This window comes from Synchiropus splendidus, chromosome 1 (genome assembly GCF_027744825.2).
Source record: "Synchiropus splendidus isolate RoL2022-P1 chromosome 1, RoL_Sspl_1.0, whole genome shotgun sequence".
Lineage (NCBI taxonomy): Eukaryota > Metazoa > Chordata > Actinopteri > Syngnathiformes > Callionymidae > Synchiropus > Synchiropus splendidus.
The window spans coordinates 36974850-36994198 of record NC_071334.1 but is presented as its reverse complement, the minus strand read 5'-3'; the positions used below and the strand labels follow the sequence as shown (position 1 = coordinate 36994198).

The 19349-nt window shown below is 41.1% G+C and overlaps 1 protein-coding gene across 5 annotated transcripts in view; it reads left to right on the top strand.

The window, feature by feature from the left end:
- The window catches only part of kank3 (KN motif and ankyrin repeat domains 3), a 50485-nt gene extending 31956 nt beyond the window's left edge, over nt 1-18529 (top strand). For all 5 annotated transcript variants that reach the window (XM_053882981.1, XM_053883015.1, XM_053882990.1 and 2 more), the window contains exons 2-11: nt 1111-1197; nt 2204-3925; nt 4699-4795; nt 5063-5290; nt 8214-8304; nt 8410-8629; nt 9162-9304; nt 10378-10578; nt 12345-12452; nt 17915-18529. In XM_053882981.1, coding sequence (XP_053738956.1) covers nt 1161-1197; nt 2204-3925; nt 4699-4795; nt 5063-5290; nt 8214-8304; nt 8410-8629; nt 9162-9304; nt 10378-10578; nt 12345-12437 — 2832 coding nt within the window. In that variant the 5' untranslated portion in view covers nt 1111-1160 and the 3' untranslated portion in view covers nt 12438-12452; nt 17915-18529. The remainder of the gene's footprint in view (nt 1-1110; nt 1198-2203; nt 3926-4698; nt 4796-5062; nt 5291-8213; nt 8305-8409; nt 8630-9161; nt 9305-10377; nt 10579-12344; nt 12453-17914) is intronic.
- The last annotated feature ends 820 nt before the right edge of the window (nt 18530-19349 follow it).

The following is a 19349-nucleotide window of genomic DNA, read 5'->3' as shown; positions in this document are numbered from 1 at the left end:
GGAAGCGAGCTTTGTGCCAGAAAAACACCAAAACACTCCTCAGATTAAGAATCTGTGAGTTAGTTTTGCAAACAATTTTTTAAAGTTTCGAACTTATCTGCGGTTTCCTTCAGTCATCAGCGTCACACATGACATCAATAACAGCGTGCTTCCATGCAGCGAGTGCGACGCGCGAGATGTGGATAACGTGAGACAAACCGGTAAACAAATATGGTGCCCACAATGGCCAACGTACGACTGCAGAAGTGTCGGCGAATTTCAATCATATTCGGCTAAATCCCCAGGCGGAAACGCTCTTTTCATGGAAACTTGTGTGATGACACTACAAGTAGGGCATTATACAGTCACTAATATTCTGACATTTTGGTGCCAGAGTAGGGGTGGGAGATGTGGCAAAAATATGATATCACAATATTTACTTTAATATTGTGATATCATATAACTTTATTGTGATTCCATATGTATTTCTGAGACTGGTTTGCAAGTTCCTGTTCAGTGCAACAAAACTAGTTCTGTAAGTGTACAAAAGTCCTAAAAGTGAAAAAAAGATAATAATAATTATATATATATATATATATATATATATATATATATATATATATATATATATATATATATATATATATATATATATATATATATATTATATATATATATATATTTTTTTTTTTTGTTTGTTTGTTTGTTTTTTTTTTCCTGTACTAGCTATGCAATGTTATAGAGAAAGCTACATGTTTAGCCAGCATTCGGATCGTCACCAATGCCAGGTGAAAAGTAAATGGCATGCAGACAGATGGATGCAATAAAACATATTTACCTCAGAGATTTCATCCTCTCTGCTGAGTTCACTATCTGAACAAACAAGCTGTAACAGCTCCTTGGTGCCTTCTGTCAAGCCTGCATCCACTTCTAAAGCTTTTCCTCTTGTTTATGTCTAAAGTTGTACCAATTCAAATGTTAGAAGTGTGTGATCTGGCTGGTGATTAATGACAAGGTGTGACATGTGTAACAGGTCATGAAATAACCTATATTTTAAAACAACACTATGTGTCTGTTTTTCTTCCTTATCACTCGCAACATAAGCATCCTTGACATAATTTGTCTTTCCAGGGAGGTGCAAATTTGATGCCTAGTGTGCTGGAAGATTCCTCTCTTGCAAGATGACCCAATCAGTGCAAGTTAACCCCAATCTGTCTGGTAAGACACAATATTGATGTATGTATGTACATTGTTGTAATGTGAGATTAAATCATCAAAGTCTCAAATCATCTTAACATGGTGCACAAGCATGAAGAAAATGCTTATTTTAGAATCACAATTAGAAAATATTTGGCATTTGATTTGTCTTTGTGGGTTTATCAGTGTCATGTCTACCTTACATTACCTTATTTTCGAATTACAATGTGGAATCAAAGAGGACTAGGTTCTGATTGGAGTGTAAGTGTTTCATCGCTTCCAAGAAAACAACTGTAAATTGAAGCTTTTCATTGGATTTCTTGATTTGCTCAAAGGAATAGGTGATAACGAAACTGTACATGATTTATAGCTGAAAACAGTCCCTACTGGAGAATGACTCATTATAATAGCCTTAAACTTTTTTATAGAAAAAAAACTCTCAATAATGACATTTGTGCTATAATGAGAGTTTGAGTCAGTGATGGTTTTGTTTGATAGAGTTGTCCAATAAGTTTTCTGGTTGTTCGGCTTGGATTATATCATCATGCAGGGTGTAGCGCTGCCACCTCACGCAAAAGCCGCCCCCAGCCTTGACCCCCCAAAAAAGATGATATTACTGGAAATGTTTTCCACCGCATCACCCCACAACAATGCTATAAACGTCTCCCACCACTTGCGATCTCACACATTCCAAAGTAAAACTGGCAGAACACAGAATGTGAGAGACCTGACCTGAGACCTGGGTTCTACAAGAGCCCTGAAACATTGAATTGCCCATCTCTAAACTTACTTTACTGTATTTCAACATAAACCAAGGATGATGTTGAGGAGCACATCACAAAACTGTTGAGCTTTCAAGACAGAATGTAGTGTGACACATGTAATAGAATGACAATGTATTTATTGTGACTTCATCACTTTCGCCAGAATTGCAAATCTTCTCATTATGTTCTTTTCCCCCGCATCGCTCGTCTTTAGTTACATGCATAGATCTAAGTGATTTTTCTCCTGTTATCTTGTTGTACAGATTTGGGTTCTCCATTCATCTGTTCAAATCCGGAGGAGACTGACCAACAGTGTTCCTACTCCGTCAAAACACCGTATGGATTCCAGCTAGATTTGGACTTCCTTAAGTATGTGGAAGAGATAGAAAGCGGGCACAACATTAGGCAGATCCCTGCTTTTGTCCGTCGCGGTGGTCGTCCTGCAAAACTGTCCCAGAGGAGTGCTAGTGTTGGTGGGCGGAACAACAGCTGGATGTCCACGGAGTCCCTGGCCTCACCCGCTAGTGAGGATGGAAGGGCACCTCCACCTCCTCCACCACGTAACCGCCTGGGGTCAGCGCCCAGTGAAGTGTTCTCCCTGTCTCCGGTGACCCTCTCCAATGTTCCTCCACTGTCAACTGCAGCCAAAGTGCCTCCACCACTACCACTGCGCAATCCTAGGGTGGAGCGCACCCTTCTGGAGACCAGCCGTCGTCTACAGCAGGAGCAGGGTAACCAAAATGGTGCACAGTTACAGTTGGCAGATCCTCCAAAGATACTTCAATCTGCCCACACGAACTGGACCAAATCCAGTCCGGGTCACTCTGGGCGCAGCACCCCGGCTACTTGCACATCAGTGACTCCAATTCCACCAAGCCAGCTTCAGACAGTTCGGGAGCAGATGGCCACAGCCTTAAAGCAGCTGAAGGAGATGGAAGAGCGAGTGAAAGGGGTCCCCGCTCTGGAGAAGGAGGTGGCTATGCTTCGGGCAGAGAAGGCCATGCTGCTGTCAGCCCTGAAGAAGCAAGATACTATCCAGATGCAGCAGCAGAAACAGCCCACTGAAACCTCCTCTCAGACCACAGACATTTATTTCCAGGGTCGATTATCTTCTCCAACATCGCCAGGTCACAAAGGTTTAATGAAGTCCAGTGAGCTAAAGATGCTGGCAGAGAAATTTGAAGAGACAGTCATAGCAGACCAGTCGCCTAACGTTTCACCCAGACCTAAGGTTCAGGCATCATTGGTGAAATGTGTGGCAGTTGGGGAAGACAAACCCATGGACTCTATTGTCTTCTACTACAGCTGTGGCCTCAAAGACTCCTCTGTGGGCACCCAGATCAGTGTTTGTGAGCAGAGTACTGGAACAGAACCCTTTCCAGTTCAGGAGGCTTCATCACAGACCAAAGTTGAAAGTGAGGAAGTTGGAGTTTGGGTGACGGAGCCACTGCCCAGGGTTTCGTCAGAGACGCAGCGAGAGATGGACGCCTTACAGGACACTATCAAATTCCAGCAAGAGTCTATAGTTGCACTGGAGGACCGGCTCAGTGAGGCCGACAGAGATCTTGGAATCTTGAGAGTCCGGATTAAAGAGCAGACCACCAAAGTCACATTTGAGAAGGGGGTTATGGCAAAACCTGATAGAAAGGAAGTCTTGTTAAGCACAGAGACACCTACACTAAAAGACGTGGCTATTTTATGTTATCCCGAGGTAAGAGATGTGTGTGTAGGTCTTTTGGTGGACTTTGTTGACCAGTGCACCCAGACAGATGATCCACCACCAAATACAGAACCAGTCTGTGTCCAAATGGTGACCACAGGATGTCCATGTTTGAGGGAAGAAAAGAGCAAGGAACTCAAGGTTGTGAAGACAAGACAGTTGACCGTCACTGATTACAAAGTCTCATCTGTGGAAATGGTCACCACAGCCGAGGGGGTTGAGACAGAACCAGGAGACAAGCCACCAACTAGTACTGTAAAGCCTGGTGAGTTTGAGTCAATTACAAATTGAGATCTGAAGTCTGTGAACACACCTCTGCACATCTTTGTGTTGGGCTGAGAGGACAAGATTATATTTGTAACACCTTGTGGATTTACCTCCCATTAATTTTATGCTGTACATGTCTAGTGCCTTTGGAGTGACTAAGGCAAGCGGCTATTCTGTGTAGCAAGTGGAATCATGTAGTTAGGTCAGTTTTAAAATGACAACAACCTTGATGTTGAAGTGATCAGACTGAATGGAGGCGTTTTACAAGTCAGCATTGCAAGAATTGTCCTGTATGTGGAATAGAAATTGATTCTGGCTTCTTCGCAATTTTCAAATTGCACGTCTTTGCAATCCAAACTCACAATGGTCACAGTTTTATTTCATTGACTTCAGAGAGATGTTGTGAAAAAGCCTTTAAATATACTACGACTGATGACGATAACACAGCCACGTTACCACAGCCATCTCGTGTTGTCAGCCAACAGGACACATACAGAATTTGGACTTCTGCTGGTTGATCATCAGATAAGGAAGACGAGTTACTGTTTTAACTGGATATGTTGGTGAAGATGATACCAGGAGAAGACCATTGAGGTCCATGTATGTGGTTACTGAGGTGAACAAGAGGGTAGATGTGAGAAGATGATTTGGACTGGTTCATGAGGATAACCGTCTGTGACTCCCCCTGATAAGAAACGCTAAAAGTTGTTGTCATGTCTGTTTTGAATTGTATATATTTTATTAAGTCTTCCTTACTCTCTCCATCCCCAGGATTGCTGAAGTCAATCATGAAGAGGAAAGATGGAAGTTGCTCAGGAGAGAATGGCAGCAAAAAGAGCCTGCAGTTTGTTGGCATCCTCAATGGAGGGTAACAAGGAACCCATATTGCTAACATTAATTTTTATTACAGAAGTATATGTCTGAATGTCTGACAGCTCAAAGCTCAAGGTAAAAAAGATATGATCATTAAAATGAGGAGAGGAATATAGCACCTTAGCAACATAGCTACTTATTTTCGTACTACTGGTCAAAATGTATTAAGACGAGGGAACGTAGTCTAATATTGTTTAGCTATTAATTGTAGGATTCAGTTAGCAGTTTTGTGAAGGAGAATATTAATGCTTTGTTGCCTCAGCTATGAGTCTACGTCCAGTGAAGAAGAAGATGACGAAGTGGACGATGAAGATGACGGCAGCTCCTCTGGGGAAAGTGCAGAAGGTGAATGTCTGGACAGCTCGGAGGAGGACGAGGCGACGCTAGAAGAGGAGACGTCAGAGGAGGAGAGGAACATCAACATGAATGAGAGTGACACAGACGAGGAAACCCTTTGTGCAAAATATTCATCAGAAGGAGTGAAAGAGAAGTACGTGGTGTGACAAACCAAAACCAAGACATTATCCATGCTGATTATTCCTTCCTTTATCAGTTCGTTGCAAGACTATTGAAGATTCATTCAACCTCATGATGCAGTTGCAATGGAACGGTGAATCGATAGGAAAGATCTGTCTGTTGCTGTCGTCGAGCTAAGATAACCCAAACTGTCAGAAACCAATAGCGGGTGTTTTCAACATTTGCCACAATGACAGTGTGAGAGTGATGTCTCATGCTCCTCACTAGCCTCATGATGTTGTGAATGTGTTCCACCCCTCCACAATTGCTACACGCAGGTCTGCCAAGCCACATTGGGGAGGGGTACAGACATCAAAGTGCTGCTTCAGGTGGTACCAGATGTGCTCAATGGGTTTAGGTCAAGTCCTGAGGTACTGGTCATCATTGCACTGCATTTGCTTATGGGTCTCCATTCCTGGGTCAGCCGCGAACACTGCCCGGTGTTCTGTGTCTTGCTACAAGTCCACTGATGACACTGTGAGACATACCAAATTCACCAGCAACATCTGACAGCTTGCTACCGGCACGAAGGCATACTATGGCCAGGTGGATTGGTCCTCAGCAAGCGAAAAAGGCTGGCTCTATTACAACCATGAATTCCATGAGAGTCCTTGTTTTAGCTTTGCACTTCTCACACTCAGTAGAACAAGCAGCTGGTGATAAATGGTGTCTGCTCATGCTAGTGTTTAACTTAGGTTGACCAGCTTTAAGAGTTGAGTGGAGAGCAGATGGCGAGTAGTGACAAATTTGTTGTGCTGAAAGATTCGACTGTGGTCCATACATGACTTATTGTCAGCGAGCGCATCATTACTGAGGGAGCCGTGCAAATTTTTGTGTGAGTTATTGTACTGCAGGTTTTGTTGGCTGACAGCATGTCTGCTCTGCAATTACGGATTCGTTCCAACTTTAAAACCTGGTTCATGTGTTTCTTCAGTATGTTTGATGGAGTGTGCAGCACAGGACTGTGGTAGATGAACTCATATGAAAATGGTTGGTTTCCAAAAACAGCAAGTGTTTCTGGCAGTGAGGAAGGGTAATATCACTTTCTTAAAAACTCTGTTACAAAGGTTCAGTAGATTAACATTGTTTTTCAACACAGTAGGTACAGCAGGCAGCAAACATGCAGCACTTTCGCAGATATTGCCATATACACATATATTACACCACTCATGCAGATTTGTCATTGATCTGATCATTGGATCTGTCTGCATACAATGCTCCTGGCATAAATATGGATAAACTCATTTTCAATGAATAAAACTGTTCATGATGTGTTGACCACAATAAAAATGAGCATGTTTTATGACAACCCAGAAAAACGAATAATTGCGCAAGTCCGGACTGTTAAGTTCAATATGTATGTATGTATGTATATATGTATCTAAACGGCTTAATCCGACTACTGGAGAGAAATCTGAATTTCTCTTAGTGCAGACAACACTACCTGGATAATGCAGTTAATAGCGCCACTAAGCTAGCATGTTTTGTTTTTTTTTTATTTATTTTATTTATTTTTTGCTGGACTACTGTATAATCGGACTGGGATATGTGCTTCAGCTACGCATCGGAAGTAAATGTCGAATAACTAGGGGTGGGATTCAATTAAAAAAATGATCAAGGTAATTAGAGAATTTGTGATTAATTAATCCCAATCGCAGTTTAATGAGAATATTTGCCACAAGAAGCCACATTTTTTCAATTTCAACGAATTGGGTATATTACTGAATCAAATGATGACAACAAAATATTGTTTATTTTGCTTCAGTTTGACAATAGGACAATAAATCACGGTGGCTATATTCAAGTTCTTGGATAACTTTATTTGAACTAAAGGTCTTTTAATGTCTTGAAAATATCTGTATAAGAATTTCAAGTACATTCAGAGTAGTGGAAACCCTTGCCATTGTGTAGGGAAAAACTCTGTGTTTGTAGTTGTTGTAGTTGTTGGACCAGGAACACCTGCACTTACAAAGGTTCCCTGTTGTCTGGAAAGAAAACTGTTCAATTAAATTAAGTTTTTTGTCTCGTTAAATTCCCAACACTACTAATAACATTATGTACGATCGAGAAGTGTAACTGTGTCTGTAGCTTAATCTGTAGATGTTTGTGGTGAATATGTGTTGTCACTTGTAACAGCGCTGACCTTCAGAGGTGTAGATTTGTCTTCAACTTTTCTCAGGTCATTTTGATTGTTAGTTCTCACAAGAAGATCAAGGATGTGACAATACCACCATGTATTGACATAGTTGCTAAGTTAGTTGGGACTCGGGTGATAAAGTGCTTTGGATACTGGACATCTATCATAAAACAGGCTTTGTGAGGACCCTTAGTATTTAGTAGAAATATGCTGAATGAAGCATTTTGACAATGATAACAGCGCCATCGATGTGTGTGACGGCGTTAAACCATGGTGCTGAAGTGCGGAATCTGGCTCTTGAGATAAACACTGCTTAAACGTGGTTTTGACGTTTTACTAACTGATGCCTTGAAGTGTAGCATCTTGTCAAGATGACATGACATGAGTTGGTTTGGTTTTCTTGTGCCAACAGGTTCATTTAGTTATTTTTTGATCAGTTGAAACTAGAACTGAGTCACATGCACTGCACATCCATCATTTTCCTCTCTTACAACGTAAAACAGCATGTCATTCATGGCAACCATTTTGTACATTTCAATGAGATGTACCTTACCATAGCACTAAAATTTCCATTTTGACGCCAATCAGCTATATTACTAAATGAGATTACTTAGAGACTTAGACTTAGACTTTCATTGTCATTGCACAAAAACATATCGGTATATTATGGCAACGAAATTTCGGTGTGAGGCCTCCGGTACAAAAAGGAGATGCACAATATCTGTTTTTCCTCAAACTTTTAGAAGTGTCTTTGCCACAGGTTTGAGCTGAGCTCCAAATTGCGGGAAGCCTGTCTCATCCTGAAGAATCACCTGAATGATGATGAGGACAGTCTGAAGAGTAAGGAAGTGGTGCGTCCTGTTTTTTTTTTCCTCATTTCACTAACAAACAGCATTAACTGTTAACAATATGAGAACATGAAGAGGAGAGATGTGACATCCCGATGTGCTCTACAGCTCGCCAGTAATCACACAATCCAACTGGAGTGGTTCCGCATTTCCAGTGGGAAAATGGCGCAACCATCGCGGGTGTCAGACTACTTGATGGCATTCACAGAGGTGTCAGCGGCGCTGCTGGATCACGTGGTCAACATGACAGATGGCAACGGGAACACGGCTCTGCACTACAGCGTCTCACACTCCAACTTTGGTGTTGTGGGCCTTCTGCTGGACACTAGTGAGTTAAATTGGGGACCTTTGACCACTGAGACTGCTGGTCTTATCTGCTCTGATTGGTACCAGGTGAAATTGGGAGTTGGTGCAAAATATTTATGTTTTTATGTGCTGACAACTCTAACTTAAAAAAAAATTGAATGTAGCGGCAGTTAAGTGCTTATGTTGGCAGCTGGGGGACAGTAGCGGTCTCATGGCTCAAGATTTCTTTTGCAGCACCTGTTGGTTTCATGATGTCATGAGGTTTGCTTGGTGGCCAGTGATGCAAACAAATTCCGCAGTGCTTGGTGAAAGAACAACCAACCATCAACGAGTATAATCACGTAGTTGAACGAGAAAGGCACCGACAGCACAAACCCCTCCAAAGCAGCTTCTGTTTGTCAGAGTTGCAGTTGCATTTTTTTTTTTTTGCACATTTTGTGCACCATTTATTTATTTTGAAGTCTTTCCAGCACACAAGAGGGCTGTTTTTATGCTGTCTGGATAACAATCACTATCACCATTGACTTGACTCCAAGTCTGAGTCTTTCCCACAGACGTGTGCCGCGTGGATGAACAAAATAAGGCTGGCTACACAGCAATCATGCTGGCAGCGCTCTCCACGGTGAAGGAGGATGATGACATGGTCGTGGTCAGGAAACTCTTCAGTAAAGGCAATGTCAACGCCAAGGCCAGTCAGGTGACCGTCTGAAACACAGGTTGTTTGTTGTCACCAAGTTCTCACAGTCAAAGGATACTGTGACAAAAACTAAGGTCCATTGCAACTGTATTAAAGAACATAGGTAGGAGAGCCAAGGAAATTGAAATTGAAATTGATCAGAATTATTCAGAAATGAAGGAACAATTAGGAAAACAATTCGAGGATGAAATGCTCTAGTCAGCCAGAGGAAATACACAAGTTAACAAATTCAGAGAAGAAACGCAGGAAGGAAATAGTCAAAATAAAGGCAGAACTCAAAAAATTCTCCCAGAGGAGGCTTTTCATACCCACTGCCACATTACCAAAGATGGCAAGCAATGAGGATTGAGACTGATTGTGAGTATGTATATGTGTGTGCAGGCAACATTTTTAAATGATTGTGCGTCATATTAGTTGCTGTTGGACACTAGATTCCCTGTGCAACTAGTTTGCCAGCAGCTAAATTAAATTAGGAGAAATGTGACAGCAGAGTCACGAAAGACACTTGGAGTCTTTTATCTCAGGGTTTGATTGAATCAGTACGTTCTCTACCAGTCAGGCCACATGACCCGGCGAGTGTCACGCTGCCGAGTCACAGGACTGCATCAGCAGCTATGAATTTCCACTGCCTGTTATTGTTGCTGCAGGGAACAAACCAGACCAGTTCACTTTAGACAGGAATTTCACTGAGATTTTCTTTTACCCTGTGAGGGGGAAGCTGTTGTATTCAATTTTTCCTTGGGGTTCCCATTTTTTTTTATTTTTTAGCAATGATGAGGAAGCTAAAGGAAACTATATTAATGCTTAATTAAAAATCACGTCCTGGTTTGCTTTATTATATAAGTAATGCTGATTGTAATATGTTTTTGTAACTGAGATATTTGTAATTTATACTTAAACAATAATTTATTTACTCCTGCTCTGAAAACTTACATTCATACATCTTCAGTTAACCACCGCTTAAGTTGTAGTCTGTAGAGTCTGAAAGGTTTCAAAAACAAAATCTTTGTTCACAAAATGGCACTGTATGTCCTCATGTACAACCACAAATAAAGTGCTGTCCGTTTACACAGGCAGGTCAAACGGCGCTGATGCTGGCGGTCAGTCACGGTCGGCAGGAGATGGTTCTAGCTCTGTTGGAGTGCGGCGCTGATGTCAATGTGCAGGACGACGAGGGATCGACTGCACTGATGTGCGCAAGTGAACACGGCCGAGCTGAAATCGTGAAGGTGCTGCTGGAGCAGCCGGGTTGTGACATCTCCATTGTTGACAACGTAAGGGGTTGAACTGCTTATACGATTGTACTGGATATGAACTAGATATGCTGTACAGTTTAGGTACGAACAGCTCCGTTGAGTCAGCAAGCACTAGCAGGGCCAGGATCCAATGCTGCAGATTTTTGGTATACATTTGAATTCATTTGATTGTAGTTTATAGTTTTGTTTTTAATTGAAATACTACACGTTTTGATTGGCTGCAACGGTGCCTGGGAGGTTACTTTTTTTTGGTTTAGAATTTTGTTTTATTTTATTTTATCTTTTTCCCATGCTGCAAAGATACTATATAATAAGAGATACACAGGTACAGTAAACAGTACATTAAAAAGTGTTATTTAAAGCAATTCCACCATTGTATTATATCAGCTATGTATTAGTCAATTAACTGCAAAAATATGTCAATTATCAACCAAGCGAACGCATGAGCAAGCCCCTGACTGGTTCGCTGCCCGGTGCTTGCTGTTGCCGCCAAAATCCCGCCATCTGCTGAACAAACTGCAAATAGACATGAGATTGAACTGAACACTTAGCTTATTAATGGAAGTCCAGTAGTGAACATTTATTGTTATTGATAAGTAGAAAATCAAGTAAGTAAATAAGTTAGAATTTATCATCTCAATTTATTAGTGTTTTTGATTTCTTATTGTGCTATCAAGTTCCATGAAAATTCCAATGCTTTTTCTACATTAAAGTCATTATTACCGTCAGAAAATGAAGACTCATTCAGAAAATGTAACTCATCCTGGAAAAAAAATTACAGAAGCACTCATTGTAAATTGTTTTAACACTTTTATTCTCTCTCCAAATGACACAAGACCATTTTGCTTAATAAGCTTGGGAACTTAAGTTGTGTTTAGGGCTGCACTGACCCTTCTACCAATACCAGTTTTAAAGTATCAACCTTCTTTTCATGCTGTGGGATAACACCCTTCATGCTTTGAGTAAAACTTACAAAAAAAAAATTACAAACTTGGAATTTATGCAAACAAAGTGTTTACCAAATGTCAGCATTTTGCACATCTTGCATGTTGCTATTGCAGTTGTTGGTGTAAGGAAGGTCAAATGTTTACATGCAGGTGCCGTGTTATCATTATGACGGGCGCCTGTGTGAGCGGTATTCATAACGTTTAAATATCAAGATCGGCTTCCCAGATCAGCCCCTTTTCACTGATACCTGATCCCACTTTTAAGAGGCTGGATTGGGTTGATACCCGATACCAAGACCGGGATTGGTGCATCCTTAGTTGTGATGAGGATTTCCATTTCTCTTTTCTATTTTTGTTGTTTTAGCGTTGCAGGACTACATGTCACCCGCCAACCTCATTGGATGGCCCCTCTTTATGGTTACTGTTCGACAGTGTGTCCCATGAGATGAAACTGAATCACATATGTGACCACAGGATTTTAGTTCTCTCTAAGGTCACAGTAATACCTGTAACCAACTGAAACCATGTAGATTACATTATTTATATATTGTCCCTCTTGTTGCTTTTGTACACTGAACATTAACATTTTCTCCAAAATTTACCGCTGGGGGTAGCACTCCAGCTCTCCCTGCAAATCAGAACAGGACTAAGCGGTATATATATATATATATATATATATATATATAACCAATATTTTAGTATGGTCTATGGACTGGGTGATCATGTAACCGTGGTCACAGACTGTTGACACTTTCATGACAATGTTTACTGAATATTTGTCTCATGAAAGCCTATTCTGGGAAAAGTAATGGACAAATCTTGTCTGTTTTTTCCCAGGACGGCAGCAATGCTCTTTCCATCGCTCTGGAGGCGTCCCACAACGACACAGCTGTTCTGCTCTACGCGCACATGAACTATATCAAAGCCTAGAGTTCAACGCTGAGGGTGAGTCCGCTGCACTCTTAAATAATAGTATTAATTAAATAAGAGTAACAACACTGCAACACCGATGTGCTGGCGCGTGTGCCAAGCTCACAGAGCAATCCCCGCGTCGGTGTGCCTACCACTTTCAGACAATCACGTGACTGTGTCGACTCGTCAAAAACGCGCCGAACTGTGTTTATAAGGAAGCACATGTGTCAACAGGATGCAACTGCTGAAACAATCTGATCTCACGGTTCCTTGTGAATATGTTCGTGGATATAGGGGGCAGCTCCAAGGGAAACGCAAGTTGTCTGCCGTGTGGGACCATTTTGATCTCCTATCAGAGAATAGAGCATTTATTTCAACCTGTACCCAGTTTGTCTCAGATTGTCGTGTGTGTGTGTGTGTGTGTGTGTGTGTGTGTGTGTGTGTGTGTGTGTGTGTGTGTGTGTGTGTGTGTGTGTGTGTGTGTGTGTGTGTGTGAGTGTGATGGACTGGCGACCTGTCCAGGGTGTATTCCCACCTCCCGCCCAATGACTCCTGGGATAGGGTCCAGCAACTCCCCGCAACAGGTCTAAGCGATGGCTATTTAACGATGTACAGTGCACAGACACACTGGAAAAAACAAAAAGCACATAAGTAGTGATGGGTCAGCGACACAGATGTGCCGATGCGTGCGCCGAGCTCCCAGGGCAAACCCTGTGTCGGTGCTCGTACCGCTTTAAGATAGCGGTAGTTCCGCGCCAAACTGTGTTCATAAGGAAGCTCATCTGTTAATAGGATGGAGTCGCAAAACGAGCATCGAGTTATTGACGTGTTCATTGCTTGGCGAATATTGCGGTCAAAGATGGAGGACCTCCATGGAAAACGTAAATTTTCTGCTGTGTGGGATCATTTTGACCTTCTGCCGGAAAATAAGGTATTTATATCGATCTACTCATTTTACCCACTTCTCATATTTTCCAAATGTTTTGTTCTAGTGAAATTATTTTCAAAAGAACTCTTAGTATCTTATTCACATTACTTTTTTGCGGGTAAAATGTCGCATTTGTGCGACAGAATTGTCTTACACCAACAAAAACACCTCCTCATTGCTGAGACATTATAGGGCGAAGCACGAGAATGAAGTTCCTGTTACACACCGGATAAATCCAGGTATACAAACATTCTCTTACTTTCTCTCAGTTTCTCAGTTGAAAGATAGGATATCAGTAACTCTTATTGATTTGTGCTTAACAATCAAGCTTCCAGGAAGAACTTCATTCTCAAAGACTGCCAGCCGCTCAGCATTGCGGAGAGTGAAGGGTTCGAGGAACTTCTTCAGGTCCTTGAACCCACGTATGTTTTGCCAACCAGAAAGGTTTGTTTTACATAAAGTAGTAGTTGATAAAGCCAGTTTATTCCGTCGGTATTTCAAACGTGTTGATTTGCTTTTGTTTTCATTTTCACACCATCAAACAGATGGTTTATAATAAATACAGGGAGGAACGGGAACGAACGCTGTGGCAGTGAGTATAACGGCTGACATGTGGACATCTGTGAACATGGAGGCTTACTTGGCTCTGACCTGTCACTACATTGAGAATTTGCAGTTGTGTTCATCAGTGTTGGGATTGCAGTGCTTTCCACAAAGTCACACTGCTGACAATTTGGCTCAGGTCAAGAGAGGTATGATGGAGGACTGGGCCATAACTAACAAAGTAAAGTGTTTTGTGACCGACGCTGCTCCAAACATGACTGCATCCATCAGACTGCTCCAAATTCAGCACTCAATTTGCATTGCACATAGTCTAAATTTTTTTTAAATTTTGTGATCAGATCCCCGCACTGACAGCCATCAGACACAAAGCTAGGCACGTAGTCACATATTTCCGCTCCAGTACGACAGCCAAGGAGAAGCTTGCTCAGGTGCAGCAACAGATGGGACGACCAAGTCTGAAACTGATCAATGAGGTGCCAACGCGCTGGAGCAGTGCATATGAAATGTTGTTCAGGCTGCATGACGAGAGAGAACCAGTGTGGGTATCTTTGGCCTCTCCAAAGGCAGATTTGACTCCACTGACTGCTGATGAGTTCACCATCGTAGGGGAAGTACTTCTAGTGCTTGCTCCATTCCATCAAGGAACAGTGGAGTTGTCTGGAGAGAGGCGAGTTTCAGGTTCGAAGGTCATCCCGATGATGAAAATGCTCTATCTTGCACTTGAGCGTCATGCTTCTACCTTGCAGACACAGCCCGCAATACAGTTACATGAACACCTGAAGCGTCGAGTCACAGACCTGCTTCCAGTCTGGAGTCTTTCAGTGTGTTAACCCTTGCAACACTTCTAGACCCCAGGTACAAATCGCTAGGGTTCCGCGGTTCCTCCCGTTGCTCGGAAGCCGTTAATAGGCTGCGTTTGGAATACACCACTATCATCAGGCGCACAAAGGAGGCCCAGCCAGGACCTTCTTCACTGCCGACAGCAACACCATCAGGTATGTTATTTGTCATGTGATTTTCATTTTTGGAAAATCTGCTAAAATGCAATTAAAACATTTTTTTTAAGATGACCTGTGGCGGCACTTTGACGACGAAGTGGGACAGATGAGGCCTAATGCGACAACAGACACAAACTCAGAAGTGGAACGTTACTTAACATCTGGTAACATTCAACGTACTGAGGACCCACTTCATTATTGGAAGAATATGCAGTCCACTTTCCCTCATCTGTTTTTATTAGCAAACCAGTTCCTATGCACACCAGCATCTTCTATGCCATGCAAACGCATATTCTCCAAAGCAGGAGAAATTGCGTCAAAGAAACGAAATACTCAATTTCAAAACACTGGAGAAACTAATTTTTTTGAATAAAAATCTTTAAACAATGAGTCCATTGTCATTCACAGCACTTGTTCACTTAATTTATCAACTGTGTCTCAAACATCAAAGAGAATTTTTAATTAAATTACATATATGGAACAAGAAAATGTGAATGCAAATACGTAAATGATGTTATCGGTTGCAATAGGTCATCAAATCAGTGTCAGTTGACTCTGTCAACTGTTTCCTGCAGGGATTTTTGAAGTCCACCAGGTGTCAGTATTCAGCAACACAGTGTCAACGCAGTGTGTCACTGTGTCGAAACCATGCGTGATGCCTCATCTACCCTTCACTAGACATCAGTCAATAAAACTCACGAGACGAAAGTGCTTGGCAAAATGTCCAAGGTTTCAAGATGAATTCTACAGGCTGTCAAGACGAACGTGAAGGGTCATACCAGGGAGAACACATGACGAACTGACAGAGAGTGTCTTCTGACCGGCGTTTAAATAGTGAGCGGGATGATTGCAGGATTGGCTTCAGGTGTGTGTGTGTCTGTGGCGGGAAAAAGACCCCCAATCCTGGAAGAGAGGCAGAGAGAAAGGCGGGAGCAGGAAGCAGTCCAAACGGAAGGGTTTCGTGACCATTTAACTTCTGTATCAGTGCTGTTAAATCGTTTTGATATCTCTCTGTCCTGTTAAACATCATCGCCAAAATTACATACCCCACACATGGCATCCTGTTTCAGTATTCTCAACAATTTTCGGTGATGAAACATAATTTTTAGCCAAGTACACATAGGCTAATGCAAAACAATTGTGGTTGAAAATTATGGCCTCAACAAGTACACACACAGTTACATACAACACCTGATACCTGACGTTATGAAAAACTGTTCTGCACTCCTTTTCAATTCAATTTTGAATGAAATTACTTGGGCTCTTAGATATGCCTTTATATCCCAGACAATGGAGACATTCCTGGGGATTGATTAGTTTTTAAAAACTCTCTTTCTGATGGAATGAATTTTGCAACGGACAGGATGAAGTCTCCATGGATGCGTGATGGGCTGTGTTAGATATTGGGCCATGATCTGATTTGGGCTGATCTGAATCTGAATCTGAATTAAATGTTCTTGAAACAAGCCAAACAAACAAATCAACGTCCAAGATAACAAAATATATTATCTGCAGTGGAGATCGTGACCCTGTTACACAGAGTCTGAAATAGTTTCTGTTGAGACAAATTGTGCATTTTCACTGATTAATACAGCGACTACAGCTTTTGATTTTAAGTTAGAATGAAATACCTTTCAACATGTCATGGTCACAGACTTGTCGGTGTATTTTTACTCTGATTAAATGCCTAGTCGTTCCAACTTACAAAATTAACAGAGGAACCTTTTCCTTTGGTTGGAGAACAAAAAAGTGATATTTGACAATTATAACCTTCAGTACAACTTATAACAACCAAGAATATGCAAGTTAAAACAGTCTGGCTTTTCTCTACCCTTAGTCTCACACCCCATCCGATCATATCTACACATAACTTGATGGTTTGGAGGCTTCTAACCTGTAACTAGGACCAGGTGTGCTCCGAGCCAACTAATGAGAAGTGTAACGTAATGTAATGAAACAATGTGAAATATCATGTTCAAATATCTAACCAGTACAATCTCACATGCTATCAGTTGCCTGATAAGTAATACGTGTGACTTAGCAGTATTTTGTTCAGTATTTTGTTTGTTAATCCACAGGAATCAGTGTCTTAATATTATAGAAATTAAACAGAATAAGTGCAAAAATATATCTTTCATACAGGAAAGTGAATTGTTCAACAGACAAAAAAAGCTTAACTGCGTCTACTTGTTATTGGCCATCATCTGGTGCTGATAGGATGTGGTTCTTGACATAAATTTGTTTTTCGTTCATCTATTTTTTTCTGAAACTAGTTTTATGCATCTAATATTGTACATTTTCTGTATAATGTGTATTTTTCCCCCGATAATATTGGTTCTCGGTAACAACTATTATAATGCGTTGTTGTACTTTACAGTATTGTGATAATCATATTTCCATCTGGAGAACAAGGAAGATGGTTTAATCATTCTCTAAATTAAATGATTTTTTTCAGACATATTATGTGACACCTTCTGTGCGATGTGCCAAGGCTTTGTGTCTCTTGTCATTAGTAGTGTCACTGAACTGACTTGACAGCTGCAAATCAATGACAGCGGTTTGGAAAGTTTATTAGAACATTCTATGGCGATACCTTTATTTACACTTTGCTTATATCTTCTTTGGAGTTTCAATAAGATATATTTTTATTCATTTTTTCCAATTTTGCATCAGGTGTATTTTTTCTTTAGTCAATTTGATGAACATGACTTGCACCTGGTCCTGCCGCTAGTGGGACTTTTCGATGACAAATATCTTCGTGATGATCACATGGTTTCATGTCATTTCACAAGGTGTTGGTCTGTTCACGTGTAAGTAGATTAAATATGGTTGTTGTTCACAAATGAAATCAAGAGTAATGAATCAGTTCAATTCCTTAAATGGGCCCTGGGTCCATTTGTTCGGGGAAAGGTGGGCCCCGAGATCAAAAAGGTTAAGAACCCCGGATGTAGAGTTCTATCTGTAGCAACATGTTCTGATGTGACCTCTATGTTTATGTCTTCCAGGAGAACCCAACAGCTGTCAGAGGCCCAACCAGCACCCACTGACTTTGGCCAGCAGTGTGACAATCAGTTCTCCCGCATACTTGTTGATGAGAAACCGTTGTCTAAACAAAGAGTTGCGGGTTATTGATGAATAACCATTTTATCAATACATTTTACAAGTAACCCAGCAACGACAATAAATAATAATTATGTTACTGCACTCGACTTATATTTACTCTGTAACACCAATTAAATCAGTGCAAACAATGCTGTTATCCAGTTGGTGGTATAACAATAATGCGTATTACATTCTTAGGCCATCATGTTTATGTCTGCTTAATCCAGCCTACAGTGTCAAACATTTTCAAATAACAAATTGAATAAAGTAATGTGGGCATGCATGTGCCAAAAAATAGATCAATCATGTCTGAGAATATTAAACAAAAAGTTAATGCAACTAAATAATTTCCATCTGATGTTTTTCCATCAATAACAAACCGATTCAATGTGAGTACATGGCGGATTATGAAGTACATGCGTGATTGCTCCTATGAGCTGCTTCACAGACATGACTGACAAGACAACTGTCTGTACCGTCCCAGTTGCTATCAAATGAACATTCATGTCAGAAATAAACCTTAGAATGAAAAGTGTGACGTCTTTGATGAGCATGTTGCTTTCTTCTTTGGTCATTTCCTTGATCTTGCATCTGAACTCACGCTGCAGTAGAAGAGGTATGACTTATGCACCTGCCTACTTTTGTTTAAGTAATTATTGCACATTTTCTGTAAATCCTATAAACTTCATTTCACTTCTCAAATATCACTTTGTTTGTCTGCTATATGATATATTTAACTGAAATTGCTGGTCCGAACTACCAATGATTGATATAGGAAAATCTTGAAAATGATCAGGGGTGCCCAAACTTTTGCATACGACTGTAGGATTCCTCAGATCGTTTACAGTGACAATGGACCATGTTACAGTTGCGGTGCGTTCCAAGAACATGAACATGTGACATTAAGCCCCTTGTACCCTCAGTCCAATGGGAAAGTGCAGAAAGGAGTTCACATTGTTAAACAGCAAAGAGAATCTTCAACAGCAACTCAGATCCATATTCCCATATATTTTGTTATTTAACACCTGAAGTTAGGCTTTCCCCTGCTGAAGGGCCTGGGACGAAGAATGGAATATTAGATTCGATGGCCTTTATTGGTCCCAGAGTGGGGAAATTCAACAGGTTACATCAGATCAGGTGATTCAATTAGATGGCCTCTATCAGTCCCACAAAGCACCGGTGCTTCTGTCTTCTGTCTGTCTCTTTTTCTTTCTTTTTCTTTTTTTCTTCAGCAAATCTATATTTGGATATCAGGATTTTAAGCTGAGTCAGATGTTCAATGTGCTGTTGTGTTAACACAAAAAGTAGTGCGGACATCCCTCACCAGGTACTGGCCAA